This window comes from Phascolarctos cinereus, unplaced genomic scaffold (assembly GCF_003287225.1).
Source record: "Phascolarctos cinereus isolate Bilbo 61053 unplaced genomic scaffold, phaCin_HiC Scaffold_9;HRSCAF=440, whole genome shotgun sequence".
Lineage (NCBI taxonomy): Eukaryota > Metazoa > Chordata > Mammalia > Diprotodontia > Phascolarctidae > Phascolarctos > Phascolarctos cinereus.
Genome location: NW_027556402.1, coordinates 47,607,543 through 47,629,655, shown reverse-complemented (window position 1 = coordinate 47,629,655; position 22,113 = coordinate 47,607,543). Strand labels below are relative to the sequence as shown.

The following is a 22,113-nucleotide window of genomic DNA, read 5'->3' as shown; positions in this document are numbered from 1 at the left end:
AAAACCAACACTTAAAAATGAATGTTGTAAAATTACAAAGAACAAGCGTGGCCTGAAAGAAGAAATAATCAAAGATACCTACACTCCTACTCCTTTGCAGAGCGGGGAGGCCCACAGGTGTGCGATGGTACACTTATTTTTGGATTTTTTAAAAATTTATTGATTGATTTTATTGTTTTTTTCTTTTCTTTCTCATTTTTTCTTTAAAAAAGTATTTGTTAGATGAGATAGCCCTTCGGTAAGGGGGAAACATTTTTGTTCAGTTGTTTCAGACATGCCTGACTCTTTGTGACCCCATTTGGGGTTTTCGTGGCAAAGATATGGCGTGGTTTGCCATTTCTTTCTCTAGCTCATTTTACAGGTGAGGAAACTGAGGCAAACAGGGTTAAGTGACTTGCCCAGGATCACACAGCTAGTAAGTGTCTGAGGCCAGATTCGAACTCAGGAAGATGAGCCTTCCTGACTTAGGCCTGGCATTCTATCTGCTGCACTCCATCAAGGCACTCCATCTCTGTTGGGGATCTGTAAGGATGTAGAGGGCCACAGGCTGTTCATGAGGTCTCACTGACGGGCGGAGGCCCCTCTCGGGTGCTGATCTCTGAGCAAAAGTCTCCTGGTTCGGTGCTCAGTTGTATGGATCTTTAATAATCTTTAACTCCCCTAGTTATTGTATGGTCATTAGCAGTCTATTCTGGGATTGGAGTCAGATAAGTGCACAGGATGTGCACGCACTGTCCTTGAGCACAGCATGGGCTATACGTCATTGTATCTTGAGAAAGAGTTCCTGTTATTTTACTATATAAGTAAGTGCTTTGCTAAAAATAAATGGAGTTGCTGCCATCTTGTCTTCCGCCTCATCAATGCGCATTGGAGATAGAAAATCAAGCTGGTCTTGATTCATCAGGTGACTGGGAAATCCTAAGCCCTAGGCAGGCTCTATAGGCAAGTGAACTAGTTGTGCACAACACCTCTCCTCTCTACGCTTTTGCCCTCCTGTCCTATATGTCCTCATTTCTCCTCACCTCTGTCTCATAGAAATCCATCTAGCTGGTGCAGCGGATAGGGTGCTGGACTTGGAGTCAGGAAGACTTGAGTTCAAATCCAGCCTCAGATACTTCACTGCTGCCTCAGTTTCCTCAACTATAAAACAGGGATGATAATAGTACCTACTTCCCAGGGTTGTTGTGAGGATCAAATTAGACAATATTTGTAAAGTATCCGGCACATTGTTGTTTTTCAGGTGTTCAGTTTTGACTCTTCGTGACCCTGTGGATCAGAGCACACCAATACTGTCCATGGGGTTTTCTAGGCAAAGATATTGCAGTGGTTCGCCATTTCCTTCTCCCATGGAGGAGGCATATAGTAGGCACCTAATAAATGCTTATTTCCTTCCCCTTTCCCCTTCCACTTTTTTTTTTTTTTGGTGAGGCAATTGGGGTTTAAGTGACTTGCCCAGGGTCACACAGGTAGTGAGTGTCAAGCGTTTGAGGTCCAATTTGAATTCAGGTCCTCTGACTCCAAGGCCAGAGCATCACCTAGCTCTTCCTTCAAGACACACTCAACCTTCTGCATGAAATCCTTCCTGATCCCCCCCAATGCTAGTGGCGTCCTTCTTTTCCAAACCACCTCTATAAAACTATTCTGTATCTATTCACTTGCTATTTATACTAAATATATTTATATGGATACTTGCCTCTCCCATTAGAAAGCAAGCTCATTATGAGTAGAAATTATATCATTTTTTCATCTGTGTACTCAACACCTTGCCCAGAGCCTAGCACAAAGCTGGCTCCTAACAAATGCTTTTTGTTAAACTGGTTGCTAGATAGGAGGTCAATACAGAACCCAGCTCCACACACCTCCAACTTCATCTCACCTCATGTTGACTGACCCCTTCCTTGGTAGGGTCTCTTCCATACCCTCCTTGGCTCCATGTGATTCCCTGAGCACAGAGAGGGTACTGGCTGCTGCTGTTAAACCCGTGCTTTATGTAAGCCTTCTTTCTCCCATTCAGCAAGAGAATAGGGCCCAGTGATACTGACTTTCCCTTCTATGAAACAATAATCATACTGTACTGTTATTTTAGCGTCACAGATTTGTTCTAACTCCTCTTTGTCTTTTCATCATAAATCAATTGCCACAGAGCAGACAGTGGGAACAGCTGTTTGTGGTTAGAGGAGTAGCTTACATTTCTATAATGAAAGAGTTCTTTCCCTCTGCAAATCTGCCCGAGAGCTCCTTGTCTGGATCTTTCTCTTGACCTCTTTCTTCCACACCTTATGTTTTACTGGTATGTGTCACATTCCCCTCTAACAAGAGCTGATTAATAATAATTCAAGGATTACAAGATCCTTTGCATACCTTCTCTCATTTGATTCTCAAAACAACTCTGTCTCCAAGTCAAAAAGCACTTACTGTTTACTACATGTCAAGCACTGTACTAAGCCAAACATGAGCAAAAAGAAGGCCAAGCCCTGCCTTCCAGGACCTTACATTTTAATTGGGAAAAGACAACACATAAAAGTGGAGCTGCTATTTGCTTAGCCTTCATTTTTGAAGAGGACTGGTGACGTGACGGGTAATGTCTTGGCTTGATGGTAAACTGGATTTAAGTGAAGCAGAGTTGCACAGAATTGTCAGCTTCACTCTCTTCCTGAGTCACTGTCCAGTGGCAGGACAAAAGCCACTAGAGATGGCCCAGGATGCAGTGGATGACTTTGGCTCTTCAACAGTGAGATGAAGAGGATGGAGTTCTAAGTCCTCCACAGATCCTGATGGAAAGATGAGGGAGGAGTGAGAGATAGGGAGAAAAGGTATCTGGTCAAGAGCACGATGGAGAAAGAATTTCAGAGAGACAGGAGCAAAGAGCCCCCAAAAATAAAAGAATGAATATGGCCAGCCCAGGTATGTTCCTTAAAATGGAGATTCCGGGGAAGCACTGACTGATATTCTAGCTGTGGTTCTTGTTATCCCTATTCTGCAGATGATACACTTGAAGCTCAGAGAGACTCTTTGTTCAAGGTCTTATAGAAAACATGAGAAGTATGAGTCAAAGCTTCTCTCTCAGAGTTCAGTGCCTTTTTGAACAGACCAGGCTTCCCTCTACTAAACCAGAAGCTTCAGGATTGTGTTGCTTTTCATTTCGTATCTTTTGTGTCAAACATGGTGCCCTAAATATAGTGAGAGCCTAATAAACCTTGGTTGAATTGAATATAAAGCTTTAAACACAGTGCTTTTCATTTTATTTATAAAAGTCACAGATTTTTATACCTCCCTTTCCCCCAAAGTTTAAAAAAGAGTGAGAATAAAAAAAAAACTGTGGGATAGCATCTGGGAGTTTCAAAGGGCAGGAACCATGATTCTCTCTTATTGTACAAATTAGGATCTTAGGACTAAAGATCTAGGGATAGAAGGGACTTTTGGTACCCTTTTATCCAAAGTCCTTCTTTTACAGATAATGACAATGAAGCCCAGAGCACTTTGTATCCCCAATTGCTTAGGGAGATTAATATGATGGTGATTTCTTGGTTTGGGAATGGAAAACGAAGGGATAAGGATTTACAAAGCGCCTATTATGTGCCCAACACTAAGCTAAGCACTTTATTTTTTCATTTGATTGTCACAACTCTTCTAGGTAAGTGCTGATATTGTCCCCATTTTATAGTTGAGGAAACTGAGGCAGAGTTTAGTGACTTGTCCAGGGTCACACAGATAGTAAGTGTCTGAGACCTGATTTGAACTCAATTCTTACTTACTGCAGACCTAGTGCTCTATTCCTTCAGGTACTTATCTGCTTCCAAGAGAAGTTAAAACTTTCTTTGTGTTCTTGTTCTCTAAATTCATCAATGACTGCTCTATCGCAGGTACAAAGGACACAAAGGTATGAAGACTTTAATTTTTTTAGTTTACTGCATACAAGTAAATTTTTACTTATGAAAATTTTAAAACTTTTCATTTCTTCTTAAATAATGACTCCATAGTAGATTTCACATAGTAGATGTTTAATAAATGTTTATTGATTGACATAGAAGGCATTTAGTAAAGGCCTTTTGAAGCAAAATGAAGAGAAAGGAAGAAACGGAAAAGAAGAAAAGAATGCTTAGGGCCATAGCTAGAACCTTCAGACCCACAAAGGAAAGATTCAAATATATTGATTTGTGGAATTTACTTTTATGTTAGAAATTCATGTCAATAATTGAAATTGAGAATTCCTGCAAGCCTAAGCAAGCAGATGTGCCTTTAAATTAGATTTTCATGTTAGAAACAAATGGATGTCTTAAGTTCAATCCAATTCAATTGTTTCTTGGTTCTCTGTCTGCAGTAGTCTTATTTCATATATGTTATGAAATACATATAATTAAGATTGATTTTTCTGGGATTAAATATTTCATAACTTCTTTTATTTGATTTATAGGTTTTAATTTTACTGATAAAATGGTTATTTGCAAAAGTAAATTAAATGAAATTGTTTCTGTAGCCAGGTGAATTATTAAAGTATTTATAAATAATAGAAGAATATCTAAGTACTACAGTCTGTATCACGGGAGGGAGCAAAGAAGTCAAGGAGGCCACAGATCCATTTGAGTATTTATAAATAATAGAAAGGATGAAAGTACTTCGTGTACTAGAAAGTGCTAGGTACATATGAGAGTTAGCATTTCTACAGTGCTTTCAGGTTTGCAAAGCAGGTACAAATATGATCTCATTTGGCCCTCATAACAACCCCAGGAAGGAGGTGCTGTTAGTATCTCCACTTCTATTGTTGCTGTTTGGTTGCTTTTCAGTCATGTCCAACTCTTTGTGACTACATTTGGGGTTTTCTTGACAGAGATACTGGAGTGGTTTGCCATTTCCTTTTTGAACTCATTTTACAGATGAGGAAAGTGAGGCAAACAGGGTTAAGTGACTAGCCCTGGGTCACACAGCCAGTAAGTATCTGAGGCTAGGTTTGAACTCAAGAAGATGAGTCTTCCTGACTCCAGGCCAGCACTCTATGTGCTATGGTGCCATCTAGCTGCTCCATCCCCATTTTACAGATAAAGAAACAGTCTGAGAGGTTAAGTGACCTGCCCAGGATTACACAGCTAGCTAATAATCTCCGAGGCAGCATTTGTATTCAGGTTTTCCTGACTACTCTAAGCCCAGCACTTTATCCATCACCAAGGTGCTTCATAAACTATTATTATTCACATATGTATATATATATATATATATACAACACACACACACATACATATATGTGTGTTTGTGCAATGCTTAAAACACACACACAAACATGCATAAGTATCCATTTATACATATTCTGAGAGACAGTATCACCATAAAGGGTCAGCTTTAGAATTAGGAAGAACTGGATCTGTATATTAGAAATCCACAGTTAAAGAGACAAAGGGAGAGATTAATAATCAAAACTAGCATTTCCCCTTAAAAAAAAACCAACCCAACCATTATCTATTGTCTAGTTGTATTTTTAATCATCATGTTAAACATTTCACAATTACATTTCTAAATTTAATTTTTTATGTTCAATTCCAAATTCTCTCCTTCCCTTCATCCTCTCCCCATACATTGAGAAGGCAAGAAATACGATGCCCGTGTATATGAAGTCATGCAAAACATTTCTGCATTAACTATTTTTAAAAGAAAAATAAATAGCAGCAGCTAGGTGGTGCAGTTGGATGGAGCACCGGCCCTGAAGTCAGGAGGACCTGAGTTCAAATCCAGCCTCAGACACATAACACTTACTAGCTGTGTGACCCTGGGCAAGTCACTTAACCCCATTGCCTAGCCAAAAAAAAAAAGAAAAAGAAAAAGAAAAAGAAATAAGGGGCAGCTAGGTGGCGCAGTGGATAAAGCTCTGGCCTTGGAGTCAAGATGACCTGAGTTCAAATCTGGCTTCAGATGCTTGACACCCACTAGCTGTGTGACTCTGGGCAAGTCACTTAACCCCATTGCCTAGCCAAAAAAAAAAAAGAAAAAGAAAAAGAAAAAGAAATAAGGGGCAGCTAGGTGGCGCAGTGGATAAAGCTCTGGCCTTGGAGTCAAGATGACCTGAGTTCAAATCGGCTTCAGATGCTTGACACCCACTAGCTGTGTGACTCTGGGCAAGTCACTTAACCCCATTGCCTAGCCAAAAAAAAAAAGAAAAAGAAAAAGAAAAAGAAATAAGGGGCAGCTAGGTGGCGCAGTGGATAAAGCTCTGGCCTTGGAGTCAAGATGACCTGAGTTCAAATCTGGCTTCAGATGCTTGACACCCACTAGCTGTGTGACTCTGGGCAAGTCACTTAACCCCAACTGCCTCACCAAAAAAAAAAAAATTAATAAATGAAAAACTATGCTTCAGTATGCACTCAGTCCATTTGTTGTCTGTGTAGAAATGAGTAGCATGTTTCATCAGGAGTCCTTTGAAATTGTGGTGGGCCATTGTGTTGAATAGAATACTAAGACTTTCAAATTTAACTCTTTTTTACAATATTGATGTTATTATGTAGATTGTTCTCCTGGTTCTGCTCACTTTGCTTTGCATCAGTTCCTATGAGCCTTTCCAGGTTTTTCTGAAACCATCCCTTTCATCATTTCTTAGAGCACAGTAGTATTCCATCACATTCAAATGCCATAACTTATGTAGCCATTTCCCAAATGATGGGAATCTTCTCAGTTTCCTTTGCTACCACAAAAAGATCTCCTGGAAATATTTCTGTACATATGGGCCCTTTTCCCTTGATCTAGTAGTGGTATTCCAGGGTTAAAGGGTACACACAGCAGAACTGGCATATCCTTATCAAGCACCATGATTCAAATCTTAGAATGTCCCTAGCAAGTATAAGGTACAGAAGAGTCTCAGAGTAAAGAAAATCACCCAATCTTGGAGATGAGAATAGGGGCACTAGAAGGTAGGAGACCTGTGTTCTAATTCTAGCTCCATAACCATTTCATGCTGGATATGCAGGACAAATGATTTTCCTTCAATTCTCTCTAGGTTTCATTTTCCTCATCCCTAGCTCAATGACCTCTTAGGTCCTTTCCAGCTCCTATAATCTGTGGGTGCTTGGCACAGTACATCTACAGAAATCAGCAGGGAGGGGAGCCCTATTTGGAGGGCAAATATAAAGGAAGAACAGTGGGGAAGCACATGCTGCTGGCATTCACCCTTATACATTTTTTCTGACAGTTTCCAGTCTAAATGTAAGGGTGGGCGTCAATCCCCACCTTAATCAATCAATCAACAGAAAAAGCTAAGTATTAAGGAGTTTCCCCATAACTTTATCACAATGTAAGACAAGCCCTCAAAGCACTTTTAGCCATTCAGTGAGAGGCAGATGACGATACAAAGGGAGGATCTTGTGATTGGTTGAGATCCAAGTCTTGAGCTCTGTATTAAAAAAATAACATTTAGTTCTGCAGTAAGCTTTGAAAAAAAGGTGGAACAACTTAGTGGTAAAGAACTCAGGTTTAGAGGAAGTCTCCCTTGGATGGTGGGGATGGGGTGGGGAAGAAAGAAGTTAGGATTGAGTTCTTTCCATATGACTAATTAACACTTTGTTATTGGAAAGAATGAACCAGTAGGAGAGACAGCATCCGGCTGGTGTCAGACAGATACCAACTAAACACAACTTCCTGAAAAAAAGAGAGACTATATCTCTCTGCCACATTCTGTCCTGAAGGTGATAAGTCTTAGGGCTGAGCTGAAGGGGGAACAGCAACTTGTCTCCCGCCTAGCCATGAAGGCTTTTAAGCACATGGCCACATCGTGTTTGTTATTTCCTAATCCTAGGCAATCTCACGACATCCAGAGATATGATTAGCCAGGTTATGATCTTGTGAGTTAGAAAAAGTTGGAAGTTCGAGAGGCCTATCAACCTTGCTAACAAGATCCAAGGGAGCCGCGGTAGCTGATGGCGTCATCTGAAATGGGAGCTGAGAGACATATTGGATGCAAATCTTAGACCCCGAGGAAAAGCAGTTTCAGGGAGCATGAGCGATCGGGGCCGAGAGAATCGGCACCGACGGCCTTTGACAAGGGCACTGACCCTCAGAACCCAGAAGACAGTTACTACACCCAAGGGGAACTCCATGCAGACTTCACAAAGGTGGAAAAGAGCTTTGGCTGCGAGCTGGGAGGTAGCTCTGCCGCCTGTATGCTCTACATTTGTGTCTCACTACTACTGTATTTAATTTGAGCCTGCTCTCTCTAGGGCCTTACCTGCGCCTGTTTGGGGGAAATGTTTTTGTAATTACTGTTCTCACTATTACTTCTTAGTAAGATACCTTTCATAAAAGTTAATAAGCCTGACTGATTGTCAGTGCAAAGCAGATCAGTGGAAATTCCTGAGCAATGGTACTAGAAGCCCCAACCCCTCAGAACCCTGAATGGAGAAGTTACACTCACCATTCGACACCATGCCGTTTGAGGGCTTCATCTGGGATAATTTGGGGTTCCTTCGGATTTGCAAAGACTTTGGAAAAGAGATTCTCCATCTAGGATTCTTATTCTTGTATATCCTAATTTGCAGGGATCCACTATAGAAAAATTAGCATTTTTCTTCTTTTGTTTTAGATTATATTTAGTCTGTTTTAAGGTATATTTCCTTACAAGTCAGACCAGTTCCCTTGAGATAACTTTTGGTTGTCTGATTACTTATGTACTAAAATCCATTTCATTAGTATGCCTTTATGAATATGAAAGCTGTGGATTGTGAATCCTTAAGATGACGGCACTTAATAGTTTGCTTATTAAGCTATCACTATGATAAATCATAAAAATTACTTTTTTCTTTTCCTTTAAGCAAATCTATACTGCTTTTCCTTTTTGTGATATGCATCCTGGTAACTTGTCTGAAATCCATACGGAATGTGGATCCATAAGATAAAGTTTGCTGGCTGTCCTATACACATTAAGTAATTAAACCCAACCGCATAATACCGTTTGGGGAGCCCAAAAGCTTTTTAGGCCTGTTTTGAAGTTGTTTTCCACCTTAAGAAGGAATTATAAACTCTATTTGAATTGCCCTAATGCCAATGGGCAGGGATCCTTTCGGAGACTGGAGGTGTCTCATGATACAGGGACTCAGAGTAAATTTAAGTCTGGACGTGTAGTGGGATAACCTTATTTGGGAAATGAATGACTGAAGACATTTCGTATGCCCTGAATGTGAATGGATCCAGGATCTCCATTTGGATTGCCCTATAGTAAAGCAAATCATGGAAGAGTCCAGTCAAGCCTAAATCTAATCCTTTGGAACTGACCAGAGTCCCACAGATTCTGAAGGCTCAGAGGGACTAGACTTTCCCTTTGATTTGGGAAGCCTAATGTATTTTCTTTTTTCTTATTTTTATTGCTTTAGGTTGGGGAAAGCTTTTGCAAATAAGTCAGGGGGTGACCTATGAGAATTTTACAAAATGATATTTATTGTTAAATTTTATAACTTTATACTTGGAAGTTTGGAAGAATGTTAATTTCCAAATTGTTTGTGAAGTGTACCCCATAGACTTTTTCTGAGACCTTGCAAAAGTACAAGGTACAAGAAAAGAACAATGCTTGAATCTCCTCCCTATATCACAAGAGACCTACAAACTGCAGCATAAAACTACTTCCCAGTATTTCTAGATGCCACCGGCTTCAGGTGAATGATTATTCCTTCAAGCTATGACTTATCCTTGAGCTAAAAACTTTATGAGGAAGGTAGGGAAGGTAGAAGGAGTCAGAGATATAATGGACAACATGGAGCCTGGAAGACTATGGTGTAAATTATTCAAAAATAAGGCCACCCCAGGAAAAATTGGGGAACTAGCCCAACCTATGTGGTTGCGATGACCTCATGTCCATTTGTTGGTGTATGGTAGAGCTACCATGAAGGGACAGAGGTAGAAGACTAGCTGCCTCTGACATACACCGGCCACATGACTATGGGTCAATCACTTAACTTCTCAGTGTCTCAGGCAAAATTACAGAGGAGTTGCTGATTTGCAACAGTGGATGCATCTTCCATATTGAAAGTTTCCCATACCACATTAATAACATTATAGGTATACAACAACTACATGATAAAGCTATGGAAACCACTTTTAAAAGATAAAACCATTTTAAAAAGATACCTGCCTAGGTAGAAGAATCCTAGAATCAGAGCTAAAAGGGACTTCAGAGATCATCTGGGGGTAGGGTGATGAGGGGGTGGGGAACCTGCAGCCTCAAGGCCACATGTCATGGCCTAGGTCCTTGGGTGTGGCCTTTTGACTGAGTCCAAGTCTTATAGAACAAATCCTTTTAATTAGGGGATTTGTTCTGTGAAGTTTGGATTCAGTCAAAAGACTGCACTTGAGGACTTAGGGGCCACATGTAGCCTCCAGGCCACAGGTTCCCATCTCTGATAGCCCGAGGGGTTCTCTTAACCTAAGACCTACAGATCCCTCCTTTTAACAAGGGATTCTGGGATAAATTTCAGGGGGTCCATGAACTTGAATGAGGGAAAAATACTTCTCTATTTTCACTAATTTCTATCCGAAACTTAATATTTCCCAATTTATTTAAAAATATTATTCCGAGAAGGAGTCTATAGACTTCACCAGACTGCAGGGAGAGGGGTGGATGGGTTCAGGTCACAAAGTTAAGAAGCCCCTGATCTAGTCCAACCCCCTCATTTTACAGATGAGGATACTGAGGTCCAGAGAGGTTAGGACCTTGTTCAAGGCCACACAGCTAATAAATGATGGAACTGAGACTAAAACTTAAATCTTCTGACTCCAAGTCCCATATTCATTCTATTTGGCTACTTTGCCTCCTCCAGATCTGTCCAATTATATCCACAAAGAGGGGGAGGGGAGCCAAGATGGCGGAGTAAAAGCAGTGACTTGCTTGAGCTCTCCTCCAAACCCCTCCAAATACTCATAAAAAATGGCTCTAAACAAATTCTGAAGCAGCAGAACCCACAAAAAGACAGAGTGAAGAAAACTTCCAGCCCAAGACAACCTGGATGGTTGATTGGAAAGGTCTATCTTGCTGGGCTGGGAGAAATGCAGTTCAGTGTGGGCATGAGCAGGCAAAGACCAAGCCTCGTCAGACCTAGAGCAGGCCTCAGGGGACTGAATCATGGGCAGCTGTGGTGGTTTCCAGACTTCTCAACCCACAGACAACAAAGACAACTGAGAAGGTCAGTAGGAAAATCTGTGGCTGCAGTGAGAGAGAAGCTAGGTCCAGCCCCAGTCCTGGTGCAGCCCTGGGGTGGTGGCACACACACAGACTGAGAGGGATTGCAGGGATTTCTTTGCTGGTGTTGAGGCAGGATTCTCTTGCTTTGCCTGTGCTTGGATCTGGGTCACAGTTCTGGGTGGCAGTCCTGGGGCAAGGAGAAGCACTGGCATGGTGGAGCTTGTAGTGGTGGTAGAGAGGGAATTAATTCTCCTCACAGTTCCAAGGCAGAAAAGAGTGCTTATGGTCACTCATAGACCAGCACAGGACAGGAAAGGAGTAAACACCTCGCCCTTGATTGTACCACCTTGGAAGAACTGAAAATTTACAGATCCCTAGAAGTATTTCTGAAAACAGCTGCACAAAATCCCTGAAGCTTGGGACAGTACATTTTCCACAGTGGAAGCAGACCCCTACCCTAACAAAGAGTATAACTCAAGTAATTGGCTGGGATCATGAGCAAACTGTGCAAAAAAAAGTCAGACCATAGAATCTTTCTTTGTTGACAAAGAAGACCAAAACATACAACCAGAAGAAGAAAACAAAGTAAAAACTCCTACATCCAAAGCCTCTAAGAAAAATATAAATCAGTCCTAGGTCATGGAAGAACTCAAAAGGGATTTTGAGAAGCAAGTAAGAGAAGTAGAGGAAACACTGGAAAGAGAAATGATAGTGATGCAAGAAAATCACGAAAAACAAGTCAAGAGCTTGCTAAAGGAGACCCCAAAAATACTGAAGAAAATAACACCTTAAAAAATAGCCTAACCCAAATGGCAAAAGAGGTCCAAAAAGCCAATGAGGAGAAAAATGCCCTAAAAAGAAAAATTGGCCAAATGGAAAAGGAAGTCCAAAAGATTACTGAAGAAAATACTTCCTTAAAAATTAGGATAGAGCAATTGGAAGCTAGTGACTTTATGAGAAATCAAGACACTGTAAAACAAATCCAAAAGAATGAAAAATTAGAAAACAATGTGAAATATCTCACCGGAAAAACAACACCTGACCTGGAAAATAGATCCAGGAGAGAGAATTTAAAAATTATTGGACTATCTGAAGGCCATGATCAAAAAAAGAGCCTAGACATCATCTTTCAAGAAATTATCAAGGAAAACTGCCTTGATATATTAGAACCAGAAGGCAAAATAGAAATGGAAAGAATCCACCAATATCCTCCTGAAAGAGATCCCCAAAGAAAAACTCCTAGGAATATTGTAGCCAAATTCCAGAGTTCCCAGGTCAAGGAGAAAATATTACAAGCTGCCAGAAGGAAACAATTCAAGTACTGTGGAAACACAATCAGGATAACACAAGATTTAGCAGCTTCTACATTAAAGGACCGCAGGGCATGGAATATAATATTCTGGAGGGCAAAGGAGATAGGATTACAACCAAGAATCACCTACCCAGCAAAACTGAGTATAATCCTTCAGGGGAAAAAATGGTATTCAGTGAAATAGAGGACTTTCAAGCATTCTGATGAAAAGACCAGAGCTGAATAGAAAATTTGACTTTCAAATAAGACTCAGTGGAACATGAAGAGGTAAACAGGAAAGAGAAATCATAGGAGACTTATTAAGATTGAACTGTTTACATTCCTGCATGGAAAGATGATATTTGTAACTCATGAGAACTTTGTCAGTATTAGGGTAGTTGAAGGAAAAAAATTATATGTATATATAGATAGATAGAGGGCACAGGGTGAGTTGAAGATTAAGGGGTCATATCTGGAGAATAAAATTAAGGGATGAGAGAGGATGATACTTGGAGAAGGGGAGAGGTAGAATGGGGTAACCTATCACAAAAAAAAAACCAGAAAAGTCTCTCACAGTGGAGCGGAAACAGGGGAAGGTGAGAGGGAATGAGGGAATCTTATTCTCATAGGATTTGGCTTAAGGAGAGAATAACACACACATTCAATTGGGTATGGAAATCTGTCTTACCCTACAGGAAAAAAGGGGGAGAAGGGGAAAAGAGAGGAGGGGATGATAGAGAGGGGAGCAGATTGGGAAAGAGGGTAATCAGAAGTAAATACTTCTGAGGAGGGACAGGGTCAAAAGAAAGAATAGAATAAATGGGAGGGCAGGATAGGATTAAGGGAAATAGAGTTAGTTTTTCACAACATGTCTACTAAGGAAGTGTTTTGCATAACTGCACATGTACAACCTATATTGAGTTGCTTGCCTTTTCAATGAGGGTGGGTGGGGAGGGAGAAGGGAGAAAATTTGGAACTCAAAGTTTTAAAAACACATGTTTTTAAAAAAATGTTTTCACATGCAACTGGGAAATAAGAAATACAGGAAATGGGGTACAGAAGTCTATCCTGCTCTACAGGAAAATAGAAGGGGAAGGGGATAAGAGAAGGGAGGGGGGAGAGATAGAAGAGAAGGCAGACTAGGGGAAGGGGTATTCAGAATGCATGCCATCTTGGGGTGGGGGGAGGGGTGAGAAATTTGGAACTCAAAAACTTGTGGAAGTGAATGTTGAAAACTAAAAATAAATAAATTTACAATTAAAAAAAAAATAGCCTAACCCAAACGGCAAAAGAGGTCCAAAAAGCTAATGAGGGGAATGCCTTAAAAAGCAGAATTGGCCAAATGGAGAAGGAAGTCCAAAAGCTCACTGAAGAAAATACTTCCTTAAAAATTAGGATAGAGCAATTGGAAGCTAGTGACTTTATGAGAAATCAAGACACTGTAAAACAAATCCAAAAGAATGAAAAATTAGAAAACAATGTGAAATATCTCACCGGAAAAACAACTGTCCTGGAAAATAGATCCAGGAGAGAGAATTTAAAAATTATTGGACTATCTGAAAGCCATGATCAAAAAAAAAGAGCCTACACATCATCTTTCAAGAAATTATCAAGGAAAACTGCCCTGATATTTTAGAACCAGAGGGCAAAATAGAAATGGAAAGAATCCACCGATCACTTCCTAAAAGAGATCTCCAAAGGAAAACTTCTAGGAATATTGTAGCCAAATTCCAGAGTTCCCAGGTCAAGGAGAAAATATTTCAAGCAGCCAGAAAGAAACAATTCAAGTGCTGTGGAACCACAATCAGGATAATGCAAGATTTAGTAGCTTCTATATTAAGGGACCCGAAGTCTTGGAATATAATATTCTGATTATATCCAGAAAAAAGGGCCACAAGTTATGAAGAAGAGCTATAGTGGTGGTAGAGAGGGAACCAATCAGGGAACATACAGCTTTCTGCCTTGAGAAGAAAGGATTACTTTGTGTAGGGACCAAGTTTCTGGGTGATAAACTCACATAGTGAGTGGGACACATGTAAACAGGATTTAGTAGATGTTGTTTTCAGGCTTGGGAAAAATGCATTGGAATTTGAATATTTGAGGGTTAGCAGAAAATGAAACGGCAGATAGGTGGTGCAGGGGATAGAGTACCAGGCCTGGAGTTGGGAAGACTCATCTTTCTGAGTTCAAATAAGGCCTCAGACACTTACTAACTGTGTGACCTGGGCAAATCACTTAACCCTGTTTGCCTCAATTTCTATATCTATAAAATGAGCTGGAGAAGGAAATGGCAAACTACTTCAGTATCTTTACCAGGAAAAACCCAAATGGGGTCACAGAGTAAGACATGACTGGAAAATGACTGAAAAAATGTTTGCTTCCCAGGTGTGAAGTTTCATTTTTGTGGCTATTTGTTATTCTCTGTTTAGAGAACTTTGTTTTAGGATGTGTTCTAATAAAAATATTTCTTTTTGTTATTGTCTTGTCTTATAGTACATACCACATTACAACTGTCCTATATATATGAAGGTGACACTGTAGATCTGTCCTCTGGATGTTAAGATAGGGATAGGACTGGAATTGTGATTTCATTCATAAATGGATTCCTTTGTAGGGAAACTCCCTCTACCAATGTAGGTTAGCAACTTCTCTACAATTTATATAAACAGAGAGTTGCCTAGGGCAGTAAGAGGTTAAATAAGAATTTTCCAGGGTCAAGTAGCTAGGATGGGTTACTGGAAGAGACTTTAGAGGCCGCCTAATTCATTTAGAGGCCTCTCATTTCATAAGTAAGGCCAAGGGAGGTTAAGTGACTTGCCCAAGGTCGTATTAAGTATCAGAAGCAGGATTTGAACCCAGGTCCTCTGTCTTCAGAGCTAGGGCTTCAAGGACAGATTTCTATTAGGTTATGTTGTCTTTTTTATTATTAACATGTACATGATTGAACTGTCTCTGCCTTAGTGGTGGTGGAACTGTATGAATCCATCCACACCTTTTTTTAGCCTGAGTTCTCTTGTGATGAAGGGAATGGAATTCTGACTGGATTGGGGTACTGTGTAGAGCAAGGTGAAGTTCATTGATTTATACCTGGATGAAAACTATCACCTTGGTTTTATTACGTGTACTTCAACGAAGTAGTGTGAACATCCTCTTTCTCTTTTACCGTCTCACTTGCCTCCCCCCCCAAAAAAAATCAGGCCATTGGGTTGGATTACCTCTGATCACCCTTGGGTTGGATCACTCCAGTGTAATTAGATAAGATAATCAATCAACAATTATTTAAGTGTTTACTATGTGCCAGGCACATATGAAAGGCAAAAACATGGTCCCTGTTCTCTAGGACCTCACATGACAGTGAGGGAGAAGAGCCAGCCAGGCCTGCCTTCTAGAAGAGGGGACTGATTGGCTTAGCAAGGATTGGGGCTAGATTTAATAAATCCCTGGTACCTGGAGGTGTGGAACCTTCCAGCTCAAGATACTATCTATGTATGGCAACTGAATAATTGAATAAGGAATACTGACTTTAAAAGATGCAATTTTGCCTAGTAACTTTTTAAAGGCACGTTGTCCGGGGCTCTTAATATTCTTCGTTCACATACCTCCCCCTAGTGGAGTTATATGCTTTTACAACTTTTGCTATCCAACTCTAAGATTTAATTAAATTCAAGAGTGGGGAATACATACTTGTACAATTTTTGTTACCTTCACTCTAAGATTTAATTAAATTCAAAATAGTGGAGAATACATATTTTTACAATTTTTGTTACTCTAACCTTAAGATTTAATTCAATTCAAAACATTTTCTACTGCGCTAGAAGTTGGGCATATAAAGATTAAAAAAACCATACAAAGTCTACACTCTCAAGATCACATTCTATTGATGTAATTATCTCCATGAAACAAAAATCTTCTTCAATATACAAAATTTTGAAGTTACCCAACTGGGGCTAACTTGGGATTCTTGTGACCAGCACTGATTCATCAGTGTTAAGCAAGACAGTTTCTCTGACTCTGAGTAGTTCTTCCTAACAGGTGGGGGCAGCCTCTGTCTTGCCCCAAATTTGAAGAGTTGATAGTTTCTGAAACAGTTTGGTGAAATATAGTTATGAGCAGTACATATGCATGTTTGACTTGTGTGTATATACGTGTTGTGTGGTGTGTGTGGTGTGTGTGTGTGTGAGCTGAGGTATTTGGTGCCCTTCTGATTAATCCCAACCCCAACTTTATCCAAATCTGCTGTCAAGAAAGATTCTGATACAAGCATTTGTACCATATTGTGAATTTAAGTTAATGTCTTTTCTCAGCTGTGATGCCTTTTAAACTTTATTACTAATTGTAGTATTATTTTAGTCTCTGTTAAACAAATTTCAGGCACTGCAGAATCATATATTTAGATCTCTGAGACCATCTAGTTCACCTTACAGATGAGGAAATGAAGGCCCAGAGACTTGCTCATGGTCACACAGGTACTAAGTGTCAGAGCTGGGATATGAACTCGGTCCTGTGACTCCAAGTTCTGTATTTTTCCCCTTGTAATATGCTGCCTGGTTGGTTGCAATGTATTTGGTACATGGCTCCTAAAATAACACTACCTTGCCTGCTCCCTTATAAGGCTGGTCCTGGTTGTAAGTTTGAAATAAAAACAAAACCCCCCCCAACTTTTGTGTGGTGTAGGTAGAAGTACAGCTATTTAAAGGCAGAAGTCAGGTTGTTTTTTTTTATGTTCTTTAGCTCTTCTCCCAAAGAACTTTTTTTTTTAAAGCCTTGGAATACTGTGAAGAATATGCCAGACCTATTTTTCTTAAGTATCACTTGTATCACTGTCTATTTGCCTGTGAAAGCATGGCCAAAATTCTATGTCGGCATCTAAAGTGCTCAGTAACTTGGTTGCACCTTCTTTATTCAGTTTTATTTATCTTCCCATTCTTACTGCTCCAAATCAGTTTCTTTACAGTGTCTACTTTCTTTGTTGTCTCCCACATAAACTATGCTCATACTTATCTCTGATCATGCTGTTCTTCTCACCTAGAATGGCTTTGACACCAAATGAACATATCCTTTAAGAAAAATAATTCAATCTTACTTTATTTTCACACTGGAATATATCCTTTCAGGTCTCAGTTTAAATTCTACCTGGTCCAGAAGACCTTCCTCAGAAATTCCACCCTAATCTGATATCTGTTCTTGCTGATTTCCCATAGTATCTAACAACTGTATCATGTACTTTGAGCCTTGGTATTTGTATTGGCTTCCAACTAGTTTTTGTACATATATATCATGTCTTTTCAATGACTGTAAGCTCAAGATCGGGGCAAAGTAAGATGGTTTTTGTTATATGTAATATATGATTATATATTACATGTAAAATATAAATATATTTTATAAAATAAATATAAAATATATAATTATATAATAACAGCATATAAAATATAATAACAGTGCCAGAAACAAAATGGATGCTTAATAAATAAATAGGACTGTACTCTTTTGGTGGTCTCACAAGGAACCTATGTGACCATGTCACTTAACCTTAATGCTGTAAGTTAGAGATGTTACTGATCTATACCAGTAGATGGAATTCTCACACCAGGAGTTCCCCACATTGATGAAATCTCAGGCCCAGTACTGCCCTCCTCCTCCTCCTCCAAATAAAAACCACAGGCAGATTTTGGAAAAATGGTCCATTACTCTAGTCACATTTCAGTCTGCCCTTCTCCAAAAGGAACTGTATGTATGGAAATATTCATAGCAACTCTTTTTGCAGGGGCCCCAAATTGGAAACCATAGAGATACTCTTCAATAGAGAAATAAATGAAAAAAAATTATGGTGTATTAAGGAATTATGACATTAATATAAGAAATGTTTTATAAAAGGGATGGCCTGAGGAAAACTTGGGAAGGCTTACAAGAACTGATGCTGAGTAAAGTGAGCAGAACCAGAACTTATATTGTCACAACAACAATGAAAGAATAAACAACTTTGAAGGGCTGAGAACTCTGATCAGTGCAATGACCAGCATGATTCCAGGGGGCTGATGATGACCTATCCACCACTCCTGACTCTGTGGAGCTCCTCATCTGTCATATCCTGAACACAGGCTTTGCAGATGGCATTGCTCCATCTCTGCATTCTGGGTGATTATTCTGTTCCACTATTTTCACCGTGGGTCACCATTTTGAGACATTGATCACAGTAGATGCAGATATTTCTGCCTCAATGCCAGGGTCATGTTGGAGCTGGCTCAAGCCACAGTCAGTTGTTAAATTTTCAGTGTAAGCATTTATGCCTTGAAAATCAGCAAATGCTACATATCAGGGCTCCATTTATTGTTTTGCTGATTATCTAGTCTTAAGAAAGTGATGAGAGAAAATAAATATTTACCAACATCCCCCAGCTTGATTCACATTTATATGGGTTTGTGTGCATATATTTAATTCAGGGAAGATGTTCAAATCCTGTCTTAGCCACTTACTAGATGTGTGACCCTAGATAAATTACTTAACTCTGTCTGACTCAGTTCCTCATTTGTAAAATGAACTGCAGAAGGAAATGGTAAACTACTCCAGCATCTCTGCCATGTAAAATTAGAAAATGTCTTCACCACAGAGAGTAGGTCCCTTAGTCTACTGTCAAATTTCCTGTTCATCCAGTAGCCTATGTGCCTCCTAACGGACTCTTTTTAATATTACTTTTTCATCAGATTGCAACCTCCTGCAGAATCCTCTGATGTCTTTTCCCCAGTTTGGCTCCATGAGACATATAAATGCGGCCTTCTACCATATCTTTCCTTGGTAAGGATAAGAACTCATCTTCCAAAATTCCCAAGGATTTCTTTGCATGTGACTGTTAGCAACTGGTTGGGTTCCTGATAGCACAAAACCCTAGACTCCATTTGTAAGAGTTTCTCTTCCTGGAACTTCTGTGACACTTAGTAGGGGAATGTGGTAAATCTTTATTCATGATCATCTGAACCGCTCTTCCCCTCAGAATGTTCTGTCACTGTCAAGGTGCTTGTCTTGTTTAGATGATAAGGTCATCCAGCTGATGTGGGAAGGGATCTTAGAGGTCATCTCGTTCAATCTCTCATTTTACAGAATGCACAAGGTCATAGAGGTAGTAAATGTCAGAAAGTTGATTAAAAAAATATAGTTCTCTTTCCCTTATAACATGCTGCCTCCAAACAGGAGAAATAAATCTATCCTTGAAATATTCGTGCATGGCTACTAGAGATCTTCATCTCATGTTAACAGGTTTATTCTTGAAAAATTTTTGGATAACATAAAAAAAACCCAAAATTATACTTCAAATGCACCAAGGGATCTTTCTATCTAAAGAATATTTCTTTTTTAAATATTTTTATTTCTATTAAAATAATATTCTATTATTATAATAATAATCTCTTAATCTATTTCATAAATTTGGATTTTTCTCTATCAGGTTTTCTTCAACTGAGGCACACCTGTGTAACCATCAACAGTATTATGGCCTTGTAAGTGGGTGGATTAAGTCCAGGTGCTTGGGGATACATATAAGACATAGCGTGATTTAATTCAGCTTTGCAAATAGTTTTTAAAAATTACAAAGCCCACAAAAATTCTACAGTTTCCAAAGACTGCATTCCTCTTAAGTACTATTTTTTTTTTTTTGGTTTTTAGGCAATTGCGGTTAAGTGACTTGCCCAGGGTCACACAGCTAGTAAATGTCAAGTGTCTGGACTGAGGCCAGATTTGAACTTAGGTCCTCCTGACTTCAGGGCCGGTGCTTCCTCCACTGCACCACCTCGCTGCCCCTATGTTAAGTACTATTACTGTCTCATTTGATCTATTTCCCTGTACACTTCATTGTCACAAGGATCTGAGTACAGTATATAAGCACAGTTTCTATTGACTTAACTGGTCTATATTATACTAGTTTCATACATGAAATTAAAGTTTCATGACTATATGTCTGCCTGATTGCTCTAAAACCCTACTACTTACTAAACAATCTCTCACTCTCATTTACCTCCTATACTGGAATGTGCCCAAGTTGGCAGTAACAATTCACTAATTCAACAAGGATTTCAGAGATTGCTCAGAGGTAGTATGGTGATTAGGCCTAGGAGCCTAGGAGACCAGAGTGAAGTCCACATCTGGTTGTGTGACCTGGGGCAAGTCAGTCACTTAACTTCTCAGTGCTCTAGGCAACTCCCTAAGAGGGAAATTCTAGAAACTGCAGAGTAGAGATAATTCACCTGGGAGTTCCCTAAAGCAGTGAATGTATAAGTCCAGTCCAGGGGTGGGGAACCTCTTCTCTGAAGTTTGGATTCAGTCAAAGGGCCTCACTTGAGAACCTAGAGGGCCACATGTGGCCTCCCGGCCGCAGGTTTCCCACTGCTGGTCCGGTCCTTATCCTACGTGTTCAGCAGAATAAGACACACTCTCATCTCCAGTGGTGAGGCAATGGCAATTCCTCAGGACCTTCTGCTTATTTTTTTTTCCTGTAGCATTATCTACCACGTGTTTTCCATAGTTAGAATGCTTTCGCCTGCTGAATTCCTAGCCTATTCCTTCAAGCCCACCTGAAATGCTTTCTCTTCCAAAAAGTGTTCTTAGATTCTGTTTCCATTTCACACATACTTTATTTGGTACCTTTCAAAGGCAAGGCTCATGCATTATATGTTACAGTTACCCAGTTTTGTGTCTTCTTACATAGACTGTAAACTCTATGAGGGCCAGGAATCTTATCTTATCTAACCTTTTCAATTCCCTCCAGTGTCTCGTACAGTATTCTATATACAGGAGGCACTTTATAAATCTTTATTGATTAGTTTGAGGTGGAGAGGTAGTTAGAAATCAATTCATGTAGGGAAAAAAAAAGACAGTAGTATTATGGTAGATTATAAGCTCAAGATGAGCCAGCTGTGTTAAAAAGCATTGCTTAAGTAAAAGGAGGGCTGGGTTTGGAGTAGGAGAAGCTGGGTTCAAATCTTGGCCCAGTCTCGTTACACATGAGGAAATTTAACCTCATAGAGCCATGTTATCTCATATGTAACTGGATGGCCTTGGAGGTGTGCCCACTGGTATATGACCAGGCATCATTCACCTTGCGTAGGAGACAGTGGTAGTCTGATTGTGACTCTGTAATAGTGATCTATCCAAGCTAATGGCAAGTTGGAATGTGAATGCCAGACTGGAGTGGCTCCTACACTATTATTTACTGCATGTTTCCCATAGTTAGAATGCTTTCACCTGTTGAGTTCCTGTCCAATTCTTTGAAGCCCAACTCAAATGCTTTCTCTTTATAAGAACCTGGCAAGGAAGCACCTGAGGAAGGAAAACCCAAGTGCTGTAGACTGCAGGCTTAGATGTCACTGGGCCGCCTCTGGGATGTCTGCGCCACTCTGCTCATTGCTTGTCAGTCCTCACAGTTTTCAAGCAGACACACTCTCTTCGGGTCTATGCTCCAGCATAGTAACCACAAGCTGTTTCAAATTACAATCGCCCTCACAAGGGCCTTTAGGAAGCCCAGACAATTATCATCCACTCCTCGTCCATCAGAACAGAACTCACATCAACACCGCTGAGGCTGATTTTTTAAGCCAGGCAAACAAGCTTAAACAGGTCACCAGGATACAAAGCAGCTGCAAAACCTGTCCTCTGCCCTTCCTTTCCTTCTCTTACAGGGAGTGGCAGA

At 40.0% G+C, this 22,113-nt stretch overlaps 1 protein-coding gene across 1 annotated transcript in view; it reads left to right on the top strand.

Annotated features, from left to right (window-relative positions):
* The window catches only part of PAPSS1 (3'-phosphoadenosine 5'-phosphosulfate synthase 1), a 164,560-nt gene that overhangs the window by 10,577 nt on the left and 131,870 nt on the right, over nucleotides 1-22,113 (top strand). The window contains exon 2 of the mRNA XM_078148591.1: nucleotides 19,139-19,229. Coding sequence (XP_078004717.1) covers nucleotides 19,139-19,229 — 91 coding nt within the window. The remainder of the gene's footprint in view (nucleotides 1-19,138; nucleotides 19,230-22,113) is intronic.